At 39.9% G+C, this 18,771-nt stretch overlaps 1 protein-coding gene across 2 annotated transcripts; it reads left to right on the top strand.

Moving 5' to 3' along the window:
- Window positions 1-11,508: 11,508 nt before the first annotated feature.
- polr2i (RNA polymerase II subunit I) lies at window positions 11,509-17,889 on the top strand. Of its 2 annotated transcripts, XR_005008075.1 has the most exons (7): window positions 11,509-11,727; window positions 12,710-12,764; window positions 12,847-12,920; window positions 13,863-13,937; window positions 15,797-15,848; window positions 17,245-17,363; window positions 17,521-17,889. XR_005008075.1 is itself a non-coding variant. In XM_036585581.1 (6 exons), exons 1-6 carry the CDS (start codon window positions 11,666-11,668, stop codon window positions 17,305-17,307), a joined length of 381 nt encoding a protein of 126 aa, XP_036441474.1. In that variant the 5' UTR covers window positions 11,509-11,665; the 3' UTR covers window positions 17,308-17,490. The 2 variants fall into 2 exon arrangements, 1 of the variants encoding a protein (XP_036441474.1); XM_036585581.1 differs by lacking the exon at window positions 17,521-17,889 and having other exon boundaries at window positions 17,245-17,490.
- Window positions 17,890-18,771: the final 882 nt, after the last annotated feature.

The raw sequence follows: 18,771 nt of genomic DNA, 5'->3' as shown, positions 1-18,771 counted from the left end.
TGCATCAGACTGAGGCGTAGATATAACACTTCTGCTGAAAATAACCCCAATCCATCACCATTACTAACCCCAATCACCATTACTAACCCCAATCCATCACCATTACTAACCCCAATCACCATTACTAACCCCAATACATCACCATTACTAACCCCAGTCCATCACCATTATTAACCCCAGTCCATCATCATTACTAACTCCAGTCCATCACCATTACTAACTCCAGTCCATCACCATTACTAACCCCAGTCCATCATCATTACTAACCCCAGTCCATCATCATTACTAACTCCAGTCCATCACCATTACTAACCCCAATACATCACCATTACATACTTCAATACATCACCATTACTGACCCAAATACATCACCATTACATACTCCAATACATCACCATTACTAACCCCAATCACCATTACTAACCCCAATACATCACCATTACTAACCCCAGTCCATCATCATTACTAACTCCAGTCCATCACCATTACTAACCCCAATACATCACCATTACATACTTCAATACATCACCATTACTAACCCAAATACATCACCATTACTAACCCCAATACATCACCATTACATACTTCAATACATCACCATTACTAACCCAAATACATCACCATTACTAACCCCAATACATCACCATTACATACTCCAATACATCACCATTACTAACCCCAATCACCATTACTGACCCCAATACATCACCATTACTAACCCCAATACATCACCATTACTAACCCCAATACATCACCATTACATACTCCAATACATCACCATTACTAACCCCAATCACCATTACTAACCCCAATCCATCACCATTACTGACCCCAATCCATCACCATTACTAACCCCAATCCATCACTATTACTAACCCCAGTCCATCATCATTACTAACCCCAATCACCATTACTAACCCCAATACATCACCATTACTAACCCCAATACATCACCATTACTAACCCCAATACATCACCATTACATACTCCAATACATCACCATTACTAACCCCAATACATCACCATTACATACTCCAATACATCACCATTACTAACCCCAATCACCATTACTAACCCCAATACATCACCATTACTAACCCCAGTCCATCATCATTACTAACCCCAAGCTATCATCATTTTTCATTTAGAGTGTAATATTTTTATCTTTCAAGTGTTCTGATGATATTCACGTATAAAGCGTAATCAGGTTTATAATCAGGTTAATAACAAGCAAAAGCCTGTATAATTGCTCTTTAGTAGTGATGATGACATGCATATCACTTTATAGAGCAAAATTATTTGACTTTTTAAGTCAGGTTCCATAACATGTTATAATATTTGTTTATAAAAACAGTGTAAACACTAATGTTGCAATGCACTATAAGACTTTATAAAGCTTCATTACTGGCTTTAAGTGAAGGGAGGTTTATAAACATCAGAAATCTCATGTACAAAATGTCAGTACAAAGAGCTGTGGTCTCCAGGCCTGGTCCTGGAGATCTACCTTCCTGCAGAGTCTAGTTCCAACCACAATCTGCCACACCTGCTCCAGATGATTAACTTCTCAGACGTTCCTGATTGGCTGGATCAGATGTCAGTGTTAGGGAAGGGGAGAGGCAGCGCATTCAATGTAGTTTGGATCTAAACTCTAGCTCTCCAGGACCAGAGCTGGAGGCCACTGCTGCAGAGCATCATAAGAGCTCTTCACAGGCTTTAAGTGAAGTGAGATAATCATGTGTTCAGGGTGTGACGTGGGAAAGTCCCTCTGCAGTTCACACCATTGAGGGCTCTGTCTGAGTCTGTGTTCAGACTGCCAGAAAAGCAGGTTCGTTTCTCAAATCAGATCTTTTGAGGCGACTGGCCGCTCTGTTATCTGCAAGTGGTCAGATCTGATTTGTGTGTCCAGACGTCACTAGTCTATCTGTATGGGTTGCCATGGTAACGACGTAGGTGTCAGTAACTACGTAGCTAGGCTGGTGAAGCGGATTTCAAACGCGGACGCAGGAGATCATGAATCTTCATCATCATGAATCTTTGGAGCTCTTCTTGAATCCCAGCACTTCATCACTCTGGATTCGACATCGTTGAGCGTCCAGACTGAGACGCATCTGTAAAAATCTGACTGGAGTCGCATTTCAAACAACCTCCAAATGTGGTTTAGATGTGATTTGCAAAAATCAGATTTCATGTGGTTTTCTTCTGTTCAGATTATAAAAATCAGTCTGCATAAAATCTGGATATTACAAAATTCAGATTTGGGCTGGCAGTCTGAACACAGCCTAGCTTAAAGCTATTGCTGATGTTAGCTATGTTCCTAAACAAGGCAGCTGTCGTTTACTGTTGTTATCCTCTGGCTAATATAAAGAAGCTCTCTGTGCTGCTAACCAGTTAGCTTTGATTGCTAACTGCTAACAGTCTAGCACCTGCAGCCAGCTAACCTAGTGTCAGTGTTCAGTTGGCTGAAAATGAACAAACTCTTTCAAATTCACACAACATATACAAGCTATGATTTATTAAAAATGTATTCTTTTTGTTGTGGGTGGAAGTGAATACAGCAGATTTCGCCTGAATATATGCCGGATCTGCTGTGATGCAGATAATATACCAGAACCTTGTTATAGTGTGTTATAACACATTACAACATTCATGTTTACAATGCTCTTATGAACAGATATTATAATGTGTTATGAAACCCAATATTATAAAGTTCTATATTTTTTTTTATGATGTGTTATGCATGTAACTCTAACTACTTATAAACAATTCATGCAAGCTTGTACCGGGCATTATAAGGTATCATGTGTGCCATATAGCATGTATAAGTGCATTTACAATGCACAATTATGAATACAGGATTCGTAGAAAGTGTTTCCACTCCAGAATTGCTCTAAAATTATGTTTTGTTTGTTTTTCTGAATAGACCATACCACCTGTGTTTACACATGATCTAAACAACACCTGTTCCACCTGACAGCCAGCAGATCAGGAAAAAAAACAAAAAAGACTTCTGTGATTCATGAGTGCAGATACTTTCACAACATCATGATTTAATTAATCCAGTTATTTATGTGCTAAATTGCCCCCAAAATGAAAAGGCAGTTACTATGATGTCATTGAAGGCACCATGTATTTAATTTTATGGGTTTTCTGATCATTTTTGGCCCTTTTTTTTATTTGGGTGGAACGGCCCACCTGAACCCCTCTTGGCTTCACCACCTCACGTTAGAGTGCAGCAGATATCATTAGCTGTGTGTAGCTCTGTGGGCGGAGGTCCTGAGGCTCAGTCTGAAGTTTGTGTGATGATGTTTCTGGAGAGCAGCTCCAGGTCAGGAGATGTTCTTCTGCTCTCCGTCTCCTGACACCTCACTCTGCCCACCGGCAGTCCTGATATCTTCACCCTGTCAGAGCCTGATAGTCTTCAGGGGTCTGTCCACATGCTGGGTTTGTTTTCCTTGGAGGGTTCTGAGCAGATGATGTTCAGCACTCACTCGTTCTCCTGGGAGAGCTTTTACTGACATGACGTCAAACTTCAGTCCAGCTGATAACTGATCCAGCATGTGGAGCTGAGGACATACAGAGAGCAAGTACACCGTATATATCATGGTATATTTACACTGCACAAAGCAGCAGAACCTTCAGCAGCAGAAAACTGGACCTGTGCTCGAACCACTGGCCATCAGTCCAGCAGTTTTAGCTGCTGAAGATCAGTTCCAGCAGGAACTAAAGCTACTCAGTGTGTAACGAAGATTTTCACAACTTCTCAGGTGTAGAAATGTAAAGTTATTAGAGAGTTTGGATCGTTCCTTCAGCATGTGGTCATAGTGTGAGGGAAGACTGATTGAGGGATGGGACAGAGCTCTGAGAACTTAGGCTGGAGTTCTGGGCAGCTTCTGCGTGGAGCTAGAAGGACAGACTGACCTTTTCACCGTGGTAGGACTGACAAAGCACCGAGGAACAGGGAGGAGATCGGGTGGTGGGGATTGTGAGAACTTTGTCATGAGAAATGGATTTATATATAATATTTACATACAATTTTCATTATTCCAGAGCTGGAATTATGGAGCTACAGCAGAACAAACAATAGACTTATAAAAACTTCAGCATTTTTAATGTAACAGGTTCTGCTGAGGGAAATGAGGTGAGGCAGCCATGCATGAAATTTTCAGGGGCCCAAAATTCCTCCCTAGTATTTGTACTCAGACTTGTCTCGGTCTTGATAGTATTTGTAGTCAGATTTGTTTTGAACTCTATTATTTGTACTCAGACTCATCTTGGACTCTAGTATTTGTACTCAGACTCATCTTGGACTCTAGTATTTGTACTTGGACTCGCCTTGGTCTCGATAGTATTTGTGCTCTGACTCGTCTCGGTCTTGATAGTATTTGTAGTCAGACTTGTTTTGAACTCTATTATTTGTACTCAGACTCGTCTTGGACTGTAGTATTTGTACTCAGACTCGTCTTGGTCTCGGTAGTGTTTGTACTCTAACTTGTTTTGGTCCTGACAGTATTTGTGCTCAGACTCATCTTTGACTCTGTAGTATTTGTAATAGTGTTTGTCGTGTATTTGATAGTATTTGTACTCAGACTCGTCTCGGTCTTGATAGTATTTGAGGTCAGACTTCTTTTGAACTCTATTATTTGTACTCAGACTCGTCTTGGACTCTAGTATTTGTACTCAGACTCGTCTTGGACTCTAGTATTTGTACTCAGACTCGTCTTGGACTCGGTAGTGTTTGTACTCTAACTTGTTTTGGTCCTGACAGTATTTGTACTCAGACTCGTCTTTGACTCTGTAGTATTTGTAACAGTGTTTGTCGTGTATTTGATGGCGTTTGTACTCAGACCTGTCGTGGCCGCTCCTCTCTCTGTCACTAACAGGCACTGAATCACACTCAGACAACTCTGAACCAAATCAATCCTTCTGTTTGTGTGTTTGCTGTAACTTTGGCATCGGCTGGACTCAATCTGAGCAGCACTGAACGCCAAGATACGCCCGTCTGTGGGATCAATAAACTATAATTTAACTAGAATTCCAGGAATGTTTCTTAAAGGAATATGACTTTTTTAGTAGAAGAGCTCAAAGCACTGAAATGTTATAAAACAGTGTGTGATGTTTAGTGTAATTACATAATGATTCTGAGTTACTGAATGAGATTTTATGGAAAGATAATTACAGATTCATGCTGTGGTGTGAGAAAATAAAGCCACTTCCTCAGTTTTATTCCTCTCATTACACAACAGATGCATTCACAGCTCTATTAAGACACACAGCAAAGCTAAAAAACTCAAATTATTTTTGTCGTTGTTAATAAAATGAACGATTTCTTAGAAGATTTATTGTTTTCCTGAAACTTTATCAATTCTGCTCCGAATGTCTTGCTGTCTTGGTGAGAGTCAGGATCTCCGTCTGTCACAGTTATTCACAACCAAAAGAAATTCCTCTTAACTAAATCTAATAAACGCATCCTAATTATGTTTATATTGTGGTGTATTAATGTTAATCTGCATCTTTAGGAATTCCTCAGTGAGGAATCAGCCGTGCCTTTCTAATTCAGTAACAGATGTTTAGTAATAACTCTGTTTACTCAGCTCCTCCTTAAAATTAATTTCTACTTTCCTGAATGTTTTTAAATGCTAACACTTTCACTTCTCCTCCAGTGAATTAATGAGAACAGTAATTTACTTCCCCTCAGTTCTTTTATAGGCATTAACATTTAATCAGTTCTCTTTATTGGTTTAATGTCATTCTGCTGTTTCAGAGGCTGCTCTGGTTCACTGGTGGTCACTCCTCTCACTGTGGAGGTTTAGCGTTTTATTTTAGATTAAAAGATCCAAAAATAGAAGAACAGAGACAAACAAACTTCAGTTCCTGTGCTGATTCTTTTTCATCAGCTTCTTCACTGAATTTTCCATTCCACCTAAAATGGTGCAGCTGTTGCATTCTGGTGTCTGAGGTGGCAGAATAGCTGCCTCATTTAAGGTGGAATGGAAAACTGATGAAATGTCAACAAAAATATAGCTGCATGCTTGAACCTCTAAGCCAGCAGTCAGCAACATGCGGCTCTGTTGCTGCCCTGTGGCTCCACAGCAGAATCTGATTAGTAGGTATAAAAGTAAAATAATCCTCCTTTACAGTAAAATAAAGCTCTGCTGATCGTTCAACACAGTTTAACTATAAATGGTCTTAAACTCTGGAGTTAATGTAGAACTGCTAATTCACCCTTTAACCCTGAAGATCAGCGCAGACTGCTGGTCACCATAGCAACACAGACAACAGCCTCGCCTAGCTAGCAGCTAATGAAACGGCAAAGAACATCGATAATCAATAATTCTTCTTAACATTTGGGTTGCGAAACCTGAGCTAGGCTGACAGTTAACACTGATATATAACAGGAGATGTGACGGACCTGCAGAACAGCACAGAGCTCCGATGATGGAGGTTCGAAATGTAAAATCTTCCCTGAAGATCAGAGTCAGAGAGCTGGTGATGCAGATGAGGCCTCCCTGTAAACTGTTCTGGAGGATCACCAGAAGAAAGAGTTTGTAAGCTGTTACTGAGAACCAGAGTCCCTCAGTGAGGATCGATGGACATAAAACATTCATAAAAGTTTGGATCTGTGCTGCAGAACTTTCTCCAGATCATAAACCAGCTCATCAACCACTACAGGAGGAGAAGAGAGGCTGAGCAGAGGAGCTTCAGCCACCACACATTTCCACACTGCTAAAAAAGATGGTTCTTCAAGGGTTCTTCAGTAAAGTGAATGGTTCTATGTAGAACCATGAACACTCAAAGAACCCTTTGCATGATTAAATGGTGAAATGGTTCTCCAAACTAATGGAGAAAGTGTTGCATGTAGCACCAAAATGGGTTCTTCTGTCAGGCTTGTCACAAAAGCAGAACCCTTCTTTGTGCTATATAGAACCATATACAACCCGTTCTCCATCAACCTGAATAACCAATTCACCACTTAATCATGCAAATGGTTCTTGAGTGTTTATGGTTCTATATAGAACCATTGTCTTTACTAAAGAACCCTTAGAGAACACTTTTAAAAACATGAATTAATTTTTATCCCTTTTTTATCTTCATTCCATGATCTAATTGAATATTTCTTAAGAAACAATCCTGAAAAACATCTGCCAACTTTACAGTGTTTTTACATTACAATACAATATTACAATATAATTATAGCCGTCATTATGTAACAAAAGAATAATAATAATAATATTTTTGTAGCACCTTCCATATAAGAAAATGCTGCTCCAAGTGTTTTATTTTATGTTTATTTTTATTTCATTTAATGAATTATGAAAAATGAATTGTTTTCATTTCATGAGTCTCTGAGGCCACCTGGTGGTCCGTTATGGTGCTGCAGCTACTCACATACTAAACTTGCATTACTGAAAACTACTCACTTTGTTTACATTTTAACCATTTAATTATACAGAAGATTAAGGAAATTTGGCGGAATGTCCCTTTAAGATGATTTGCATTTGAGTGAGATGTTTAGATCTGATTGATTTATTGATTATTATTTAAATACATGTAAACACTGAACAGCAGCCGTTACTCTCTTCAAATCATAGAGAATTAAAACAAAATAAAGTGGCAACAAACAACAACATTAAAGCTCATTTCTGCTGAGCTCGTCATCAAAACACGTCCACATAAACATCACAACAACAGCATCGTAAACACTGTGAGCCCAGCGGGCCAACAGGCGGCGAGGCTCCCTGCAGCCCCCATAAAAATGACATCGGCCTGCTAAGATATTGCTAACATATTGCTAAACGGTGCTCTTTTACAAGCAGCGTGATGTTCTTCCTGAGGACGAGAGCTTCGGTTCTGTGGGAATTTACTCCATCACACAGCTGCAGAACATAAAAATGGGTTCTTACACAACTGGGCTTTAAAATGAGATGAAGTGGTGTTTGAAGTGCTGACCCTCTATAGTGACTTTGAAGATGCATTAAAGCAAAACTAAAGGGTCTTCACTTTTTAAAGGGCTGATATCACTCAAAACTAAAGGGTCTTCACTATAAAGGGCTGAAGTCCACTTTGATAAAGGGCTCTTTAATAATGGGCTCTTTAATATTGGCTCTTTAATAAAGGGCTCTTTAATAATGGGCTCTTTAATATTGGCTCTTTAATATTGGCTCTTTAATAAAGGGCTCTTTAATATGCGCTCTTCAATATGGGCTCTTTAATAAAGGGCTCTTTAATATGGGCTCTATAATATTGGCTCTTTAATAAAGGGCTCTTTAATATGCGCTCTTCAATATGCGCTCTTCAATATGGGCTCTTTAATAAAGGCCTCTTCAATATGGGCTCTTCAATAAAGGGCTCTTTAATATGGGCTCTTCAATAAAGGGCTCTTTAATAATGGGCTCTTTAATATTGGCTCTTTAATAAAGGGCTCTTTAATAATGGGCTCTTTAATATTGGCTCTTTAATAAAGGGCTCTTCAATATGGGCTCTTTAATAAAGGCCTCTTCAATATGGGCTCTTCAATAAAGGGCTCTTTAATAGGGTCTTCAAAGGGCTCTTTAATAAAGGGCTCTTTAATATGGGCTCTATAATATTGGCTCTTTAATAAAGGGCTCTTTAATATGCGCTCTTCAATATGGGCTCTTCAATATGGGCTCTATAATATTGGCTCTTCAATATGGGCTCTTCCATATGGGCTCTTTAATATGGGCTCTTCAATATGGGCTCTTTAATAAAGGGCTCTTCAATATGGGCTCTTCAATATGGGCTCTTCAATATGGGCTCTTTAATAAAGGGCTCTTTAATATGGGCTCTTCAATAAAGCGCTCTTTAATAAAGGGCTCTTTAATAAAGGGCTCTTTAATAAAGGGCTCTTTAATAAAGCGCTCTTCAATAAAGGGCTCTTTAATAAAGGGCTCTTTAATAATGCGCTCTTCAATATGGGCTCTTCAATATGCGCTCTTCAATAAAGGGCTCTTTAATAATGGGCTCTTCAATAAAGCGCTCTTCAATATGGGCTCTTTAATAAAGAGCTCTTTAATATGGGCTCTTCAATTTGGGCTCTTTAATAAAGAGCTCTTTAATATGGGCTCTTCTATCTGGGCTCTTTAATAACGAGCTCTTCAATATGGGCTCTTCAATTTGGGCTCTTTAATAAAGAGCTCTTTAATATGGGCTCTTTAATATGGGCTCTTTAATAAAGGGCTCTTTAATATGGGCTCTTCAATAAAGCGCTCTTCAATAAAGGGCTCTTTAATAAAGGGCTCTTTAATAAAGGGCTCTTTAATAAGGGCTCTTTAATATGGGCTCTTTAATATGGGCTCTTTAATAAAGGGCTCTTTAATATGGGCTCTTTAATATGGGCTCTATAATAAAGGGCTCTTTAATTTGGGCTCTTTAATATGGGCTCTTTAATATGGGCTCTTTAATAAAGGGCTCTTTAATATGGGCTCTTCAATATGGGCTCTTTAATAAAGGGCTCTTTAATATGGGCTCTTTAATATGGGCTCTTTAATATGGGCTCTTTAATATGGGCTCTTTAATAAAGGGCTCTTTAATATGGGCTCTTTAATAAAGGGCTCTTTAATATGGGCTCTTTAATATGGGCTCTTTAATAAAGGGCTCTTTAATATGGGCTCTTTAATATGGGCTCTTTAATAAAGGGCTCTTTAATATGGGCTCTTTAATAAGGGCTCTTTAATATGGGCTCTTTAATATGGGCTCTTTAAAGTCATTAGCAGCTCAGAGTGTCTGCAGGGTGGAATCAGCCCAGTGTGTCGGTGTGAAGGCCTGAGCAGGTTGTGTTCCTCACTCAGTGTTTGTTTGTGTTTATTAGTCCTGCGTGTCTCACCATGTCCTCACACAGAGCGGCGCTGATGGACACACGCATAAAACTGAATTTGAACTGTTTCATGCAGATAAATCATTTATATAGACGTGAAAAGCATTTTAACTCGGGTTTTATTGGACAGTATTTTTCCTGAGCGTGTTGTGTGAGAACGATGAGGTTTATCCTGTAGATGAGCCAGACGGGAAAAAGGCCTCATGGGTAACGGTTTACAGATCAGTCAGTGGACGTCACGGTTACGTCACCGACAGTCGTGTGGACACCGAGGTGGCAGAAAAACAGAAACAAGTGGAGCGAAACCGGCGAGATCCACAGAATAACCACAGAAAATGTGTTGCTGTGCTGCTGGATGACAGAAGAGGAATAAAAACAAATGATCCTCATTTTACAGAATTCCATATTCCCATCCTGACACACAGCTCCGCCTTACACAGCAGGGAGGCTGTAGCCCGACCCTCACCTGCGACGATCAGCCTACATTAGGGCATGAATTTGACGTAAACAATAAATCTAGATAATATTCACACATGCAGTTCTGCAGATAACAGCTAACTGAATTAGCCCTACATTAGACTTACGGTATGAAGTGATATTTAGACATTTAACTAGGAATAACATTTTTACATACAGCTAAGTAGAACCCACAGCAGTAGTTCTAGGCCTCTGTTGTATGGAGTTTTACTTAAACATGATTTTAAAGGTTTTAATGTGTTTTTATCATTTAAAATCACTTAAATAATTATAATGTTTGAAATTAAAATTTAAAGGGGGTGGATGGGAAATCGTTGCCATATGGCGACACTGTGCAATGGAGGGTTAATGATTTACATTGTTCCAACATACATTAGGCAAAGCAAAAGATTTAACACTAACCCAGCCATGCGGGGGCAGTTCACTGTCAGTATACAGGAGTTTGACTGTGTTGTATAGCATCAAATTCCCACTATTCCCACACCTGACACCACTATGCAAACTGTCACTTTCTGCCACCCGTTAAAGGGGAAATTCTGCATAATTAAATGGTTGAGATGTAAACAGAATCGTTCAGAATCATTCAGAGTCGTTCAGAGTGGTTTGGTGTGAAACGCTCCGTTCTAGATAAACTTACTGAGTCAGAACTGTTCACAGTGGTGCTGATAGGAACCAGACGTCCACCTCTAAAAGCTCCCTCACAGAAAGTTCCTACATGAAATGGTTATGAATTGACTGCCTGATGACTGAGACACTGTTTTATGATAGTTTAGAGAACTTAAACTCCATTCATGGTGGAGGGATACATGCAGGGCGCTGTGAGGCAAAATAGTCCCCAAAGAAAACTTATTATTTCAGATTTTCCACTATTTTCCATCATCAATATTCCATATAAACTCAGAAGACTCGTGTAGGTTCACTGGTGGTTCTGGATAGTAAATAAAATGTCTATATCTGTGTTGTAGTCATGGCGACCCCTGGTTCCTATCACCACCACTGTAAAGACATCTGAACCGTTTCACACCAAACCACTCTGATCACTCTGTTTACATCTCACACACTGAATTATGGATATGTTTTTGAAAAATCGGTGGAAGTCCCCTTTAAACTGGTGTGAGTACATGAGCAGTTTTAGCGCTGTGCTGTAGTTCAGTCCTCCACCGCACCGCGGCGCTCTTATCACCGCTGCCTCTGATCAGTGCGCATGCGCGGCGGCTTCCAACGGGTTCTCCTTCGCGTCTGAAAACACGGTGTTAGCTTAGCTGCAAAACATTGAGCTGTTTCGGTCATTTAACCGTGAAATATCAGCTCATTTCTGTGTTTGTAGTTGTAAAGTATAAACTCGTCAGAGCTGTGATGGATTTAGAGAGCGGAACATACGAGCCCGGGTTTGTAGGGATCCGATTCTGTCAGGAGTGGTGAGATTATCACGACATCTCCTCAACATTCACACCGTTTACACCGTTTACATCATTCATACTGTTAATAAGGTTAATAGTGACTGACTGGAGCTCAGCGGCGGTTTGGGGTTCAGTGATGTTTAAGTTACAGGGTTATAACAGACGCGATTAGCGGGTTTGTAGTCACATCAATCCCGTTAATCCCTGTGTAGTAGTTAAAGGGGACTTTCACCCACTTTTTAAAGTTTTCTGCACGCTTCAATCATGGAGATGTAAACAATGTTATTCAGAGCGGTTTGATGTAAAATGATTCACTGTAAAAACGAACAAACCAGCTCAGATGTCTTTACAGTGGTGGAGCCTCCAGTGATCTCAGTCATAGACACAGGAAAAGAGAAATACTTCTAACCTGGATTTAAACATCGCTTTATTTGGAGCTTATCTGAGACTGTCAGCCCAGATCTGACCGGACATATACAGATTGTTTTTTGACAGTTTGGACAGCAAAGCTGATGTGTCTCAGTCTGGACGCTCAAATCAGATTTCAAAGTGTCTTCGTCACTCGCAACACGACAAACAGCGACGATATTGAATCCAGAGCGACGAAGTTCTGGGATTGAAGAAGAGCTCCAGAGATTCATGATGATGAAGAGAGTTCTGAGGAGTTTGGAGGGGAGATGATGCTCCTCCATCTCTCCTGCAGCCGCGACTGAAATCCGCGTCACCAGCGTAGCTACGTAGTTACTGGCGCCTACGTCGTTACCACGGCAACCCATGCAGATATACTGGTGATGTCTGGACACACAGATCTGATCTGATCACTTACAGATAACAGAGCGGACAGTCGACTCAAAAGATCAGATTTGAGAAATGAACCTGATTCGTCTGCAGTCTGAACACAGACCACTCTGTGTGTAACGTGTACAGTAATAACTGACTGGTGTGTAGTAAATACGACTCACCATTCATCATCGTTTCATCATATTTCTTTGTTTTACAGTAACAACATGTTGTACCCTAAAGAGGACAAGGAGAACCGTATCCTGCTGTACGCTGTGAGTAACCATAGAACACTTAAGCTCAGTGCTGTCTGTAATCCGTTCGGTTCTAAAGCTGCTTTATTTCTGTCTGTTTTAGTGCAGAAACTGCGACTACCAGCAGGAGGCCGACAACAGCTGCATATACGTGAACAAAATCACCCACGAAGTGGAGTAAGTGATGCCTTATATAGAGAGAAGTGCGGGACGCAGCCTAACATGGGTACAGGTTAACATGGCTAGTTAATGTAGTTAAACAGGATTGAGTATAACGGGCTTCGGGTCTCTCGTGTTCCTGTAGCATCGTTATCTGTGAAGTTTGGCCGCAGTCAGACAGATGTTTCCCCAGATTCACCCTGAAGAACCTTTTTATGCTGTAAATTATACACTGATTACTGAGTTTAAGGCCCTGTCAGAGCTGCATCGACAGGGGAGGTCCAGTAATGTAATCCGTGAGGGATTTGACTGGATGACCCGGATAATAACGTCACTGCCCTGACGTTCACTTCAGCGCTAAGATTAGAATTAAAGGGGTCCAAACTAACTGAACGATTCATCATTTTTATGTAGAAATGGCAGTATGAACTGCAATTTTAATCGTGTCCTGCGTTATTCAGAGTGTCTTTTTTAAGAGGGGAGGTTTAGCCTAACGACTCAGAGCTTGTAAACAATTAAGCCTGAGGACTTTTTTGGTCAAGAAAAATTAAAACATGGTTTTCTTGGCCAAAAAAGTACTGGAGCTTAATTGGTTAATTGCTTAATGAGGAGTCCTCAGTTTGTTAGTTGACCAGCCTGTGGGGTTAATTTTAGCGTTTACACTCCTGCTGGTTTTGTCTGGCGTTTGTTGTTTGTATAAAAATAGTAAACTTCCCACCTTTTTAAATTATTAAGCTAAAATCAAAGTGTGTTAGGTTGTGTCTCCCTCTTACCTGCATATCACACAGCCGTGATCTGACACCTGAGCTTTTTTTAATTCCCGGGAATCTGTACAGTTTAAATTCTGTCTGTTCTTCCCATTTTGTGTTATAAACACTGATAGTAAACACTGATCTGAATATTAATTGCATGTTTGCTGGAATTTAGGTCATTTAAACTGTCTGTCACGTGTTTCCACAGTGAGCTCACACAGATCATTGCCGATGTGTCCCAGGATCCCACGCTGCCCCGGACTGAGGACCATCCGTGCCCAAAGTTAGTGCTGAACACCGAGATGTTTGTCTGGTTTATAGCTCTACAAACCAGACTAATCTCTCTATCACTCGCTCTTAATTTCACTGTCAGACTTTATTCTCTATTCTCTCTGTCTTTGTAAGCCAAATATTGTCCAATACAATAAATATATAGATACAAAACACAAATATACATGACAAACACAGCAGGCAGTTTTCAGAACTCAACCCTTAAGATGATCAATAAAGTTCTATCTATCTATTTATCTATCTCTATCTATCTATTTCGAGCTGAAGAAGTATTTATATGTTGAAATTTTAAAAAATGCAGTTTTTAAATCACATAAGCTGTGATTTTAGTTACAGCCTGTATTATTAACAGCATCATCTTAAGTTTTAAGTGGTGAAATTTAACCCAATTAAATGGAACTTGTGAACTGCCTGTAGATGGGTTTGACCAATCAGAGGCAACCCAACACCTATGTGCTGTGACATCACAACCACAGCTAACTCTGGCGCACTACGTTCAGTGTTCAAGCCTGAAGCGAGAAAATGTGCATATTATGGATTTCTTTGCCAAAAATAACAGACCTGGACTTTTTTAAAATAAAATAAAATTTTGATTAAAAAACTGCGAAAAAGCATCACTCAGATCTTTTTTCTTTTTCGCACAGAATTTTTGCAAAATTCTTTGCACAGATCTGAGTGTGCAGATGCTTTTTCACATCACACAGATTTTATTCTTTAGCTCTAGTGGTGTTTCCTCCTTGGAAGAATAGTTGCAATTTAAATCACACTCACAACATTTGATCAGAAAAATAGCCATTAGACATTTCCCCCCAAATCGTTCAGCTCCAGTGAAAATGCAGCAAAAATATTTCATCATATTTAACACATATGACTGTCTGGCACTCGCGCCGTCTCGCTGCATTTGGTTTTATATACGATTAAACAAACTGAACTAAGGAGGCCCAAAAACACAGCAGGTATTAAAACACCCTCAGAACAATGAATACAGTTAATTATGCATCCTGTGTATCACAAATCACTATATGAAGTATTTGTGTTAAGCTCTTAAGAAATGTTAGGATGTGTACTTAAAAAAATAAATTCCAAATGTATTTATCAGAATATTTTTTCAGTGTATAAAAATCGCCAAAAATGGCGATTGTAATTTTATTGAAATGAATTTTATTGAAATGCCGATTGAAATATAATTTTAAAAATTGTATTTGTTATATTTCTGAATTTTATTTCGTTTTAGCAAATGTTACAGATATAACTAAATATTCATGAGCTGAACGAACAGTTCTGACTTCTGTGATCTGCACTGTACTTTACATTAACCATGTACGTCTGCAGTCAGACTCTCACACACAATGTATTTCACATAAACAAGATATCAGATCATAACTGCATTTTCACAGAGTATCAATACCCACAACACTCGCTTCTGTCCTGTTAAAGGATCATTTGATCAGATTTCAAATGAAGAGACTGGAACACAAATTCATTTCTAAAGGTATCAGACAGTGAAGAGCATCAGACAGGATTCTGGAGATTTTCATACATTTTCAGATGGATTTGATAAAAACATTTACACACAGTTATTTCTGTATGGAACATTTCTGTGTGTAATATTTCCACATTTTAAAATAAATGCATTTTTTAAAAAATATTTGGTTCCTGTGACAAAATATTCTGAAATACATTTTAGTGTTTGGAACGTATTCCAGTATGGACTGCACTGTGTTTGAAATGTATTTCATATATATTAAAATACATGTAGGATCAGAGGCTCAGCTCTTCTGCAGTGTTTCTGAGTTAGAAGTGTAGTAAATGTGAATGTGTTCGGTATTCTAATTGAGTCTGTGTTTCCAGGTGCGGCCACAAGGAGGCGGTGTTCTTCCAGTCTCACAGCATGAAAGCTGAGGTACAGTGACAGCAGCACACACACCCCCAGACTGCGTTCACATTAGCAGGTCTGATCCACTTTCATAAGTGCTCCTAGATCGGATACGTGTCTGATTTGACGCCGTGTGACCTGATGACAAGCTCGGATCGGAATTCATGTGTTTTTTTTCCCCACTGTGCTTGTGTTCAGCGTTACCGTGGCAACAGCGCCGAATCTGAAGTTAGTGTCTATAAATGCTGCAAAGGCCTCCGACCCTTTTTCACCTCGGTCTGTAGTGATGAAGCTGAGAGCTGATCAGAGTGAACGATCTCAGTGATGATCTCCGCTCTGCTGGTCAGTTTGTTGTTCATTAATCGTCTGAGGTCGTTTTCTTGATTTTTGCATATATTCTTAAATTCACCTTTAAAGGCTCTTGTATACGAAACAGTACCCACATATTATATATCAAAATGTTCGGTACGATCTCAGCTCCCTCTGTAATGAGGCCCTTTTGACCTGCAGCTCTGTGTACAGAGATAATTCAGCCCTGGAGCTGAAAAAAAGTCCGGTTTTAGAAATTCGTAATATCTCTTGTGGAAACAGCTTTACTGATGTGGACGAATTGTTTTGGTGTTGAAATGTGTTTATCAAAGTCTCAGGATCTCAGAAGTCGTGGAATGTATGAATAAAATGGTAGATAAATGTTCTCCTCATCACTACTTTCCAAACCCGCTTCAGCAGCTGTAAACTCTCTGCACGCCATTTCACATGAGTCTCCGATGTGGACTGAATGAACCGGCGTGATGGTCAGTCCTTAGTGATATCCTGAGTGTCCATCGGTCAGTTCCACACAGAATTTAGACGGACACACGAATCCACCAGTTCCACACGGTGAGAGGCAGATGACGTGTATCTCAGCCCCTCTTCATAGGCTCATAACTCCGGATGTGAGTCTCGTATGATCTCGTGATAAGATGGAATGGAAAGGGCGACTCTACAGATTCAGGAAGTGTTTGAACTGGATTTCTGAGCTGGATCATCATAAGATATTAATAGAAACGTGATAGAACGTGATTTGTTCATGTGAGGTTATTGATTAGGATGAGCGCACGCTGATTGTTTCATGCTCATTAATAACTTTGTCTGAAGATGATCTACAACAATCATTTTTCGATAAATTTCTTTATAACCAGAAATTTAGTCTAAATTAACCCGATAGTTTACAAACCATTAAAAAGACTTGACAGAAACTTCTGGATTGTGCTGTATGTTGGTTTTAAAATAGATAAACATAATAATAAAAAAATAATAATAATAATATAAATGAGTGTATCTCAGCTCTGCAGGTGTGTGTGAGATTTAGTTCCTCTGTGTGTGTGAAGCGTCAGAGTGTGTGATGTCTGACGGTGTGTGTTCTCTGTAACGTGTGCTGCAGGACGCTATGCGGCTGTACTATGTGTGCACGGCGCCACACTGTGGACACAGATGGACAGAGTGAGGAGGAGGACGGTGGAGGATGAAGGTTCTGCTTTGCTGTGGCTCCTGATGCTGGAGGTGTGAAGGTTTATTGTCAGTCATGAACTTCAGGACCGAGTCCACTCTGCAGACGGAGACTCTGAGTTTTGTAATATTAAATGCTGTTTTACTTTTTTTTATTAAAGATGCTGCACTAAAAACACAAGCTTTGATTTTCTGTGTGTGTGAATGACAGAAGACGCCACAGAGGGTTCTCCGAGCGATGCTGTGGAATAGCGGTCACCAGCGCTGCTCCTGGAGATCCACCTTCCTGCAGACCTCAGCACTGCTCGACCCACCTGACCGTCTGTATCACCCTCAGACGTCCGTGGTCAGTTAGACGGGCTGAGCTGGGATCAGGTTGGAGGTGAAACGTGAAGGACAGTAGATCTCCAGGAGGAGGACCGGTGACCTCTGACATAGAGGAACTGTTTTTGGTCCCCTAAAGAACTATGTTTAAAAAAAACATTGGAGTGTGAAGAACCTTTTGAAGCTGTTTAACTCAATATTTTAAGTTTTTTTGGGAACAAGATGTTATTAAATTATGATAGATAATAATAAAAATATTTATCAAGAAATTACTGTAAATAATCTGAGATTTTATCATTTTTCAAATACAAAACATTCTGGTTATTTGTTATAATATTAATATTAATTGTATTACAAATTCATTCTGGATATTAATTTTATTTAAACTTCCTTCTGAAATTAATTTTCTTACAATTTGTATTAGAACTTCATTCTGGGTGTTAATTTTTTCCACCCTCTAGGGGGCAGTCAGAGAGGGGTGGGGCAGAAAGAGGCGTGGCCAGCATGTGGTAATGAATTATTCATGATCTGGGGTTGTAGTGGAGCTTTAGAGTTCAGAGCTCAGTTCAGAGCAGCAGGAGGACAAAATGAACAGCTTCAGTGATTTTGAGCTTAAACTGCTTTATTTTTATTTGTAAGCTTTGAGGTTTTATTTGTAATTTTGCGCCACTTGACCTGTGGTGGGGGGGAGGAGGAGGAGGTGATGGACATGGAGGACCGGGAGACCCCCGAAAGAGTTCTGCACCCATTCAGCATCCGCAGCCTGCTGGAGCGACGGACTGAGGGCGAGAAAGAGAGAGAGAGAGACTTGAACAGGGGTGGATGTTATGGCGGGCAAAGGTAGGAGAGTGCTTTCGGACCCCCAGGGGCCAGGGGTCCCATACAGACACTCCATATATGAAGAGATGTTAAAGTCAGCTTCTTATCTGAGTTTTCCGTTCCACCTTAAATGGTGCAGGAATAACTGCTCACATAGTTCACATAGAAAGCTGTCAAAAAGGAAACCAACCTCACGAGCACAATTGAGACACGTCTATAATGATTTAGCATGCAGTTAGCACCATGCTAATTGGTGGTTATAGGCTTCCATTACTTGTTAACCATATTAGCCTCATAGCTCCAGCGTTAAAACTAAAGA

Source organism: Colossoma macropomum, unplaced genomic scaffold (genome assembly GCF_904425465.1).
Source record: "Colossoma macropomum unplaced genomic scaffold, Colossoma_macropomum, whole genome shotgun sequence".
In the NCBI taxonomy this organism is placed as follows: Eukaryota; Metazoa; Chordata; class Actinopteri; order Characiformes; family Serrasalmidae; genus Colossoma; species Colossoma macropomum.
This window is presented reverse-complemented; position numbering and strand designations above follow the sequence as displayed.

Coding starts and splice junctions, on each gene's coding strand:
- polr2i (XM_036585581.1), top strand. CDS start 11,666: ATGGATTTAGAGAGCGGAACATACGAGCCCGGGTTTGTAGGGATCCGA. Junction 12,921..13,862: donor AAAATCACCCACGAAGTGGA/GTAAGTGATGCC, acceptor GTGTTTCCACAG/TGAGCTCACACAGATCATTG. Junction 15,849..17,244: donor CTCACAGCATGAAAGCTGAG/GTACAGTGACAG, acceptor CGTGTGCTGCAG/GACGCTATGCGGCTGTACTA.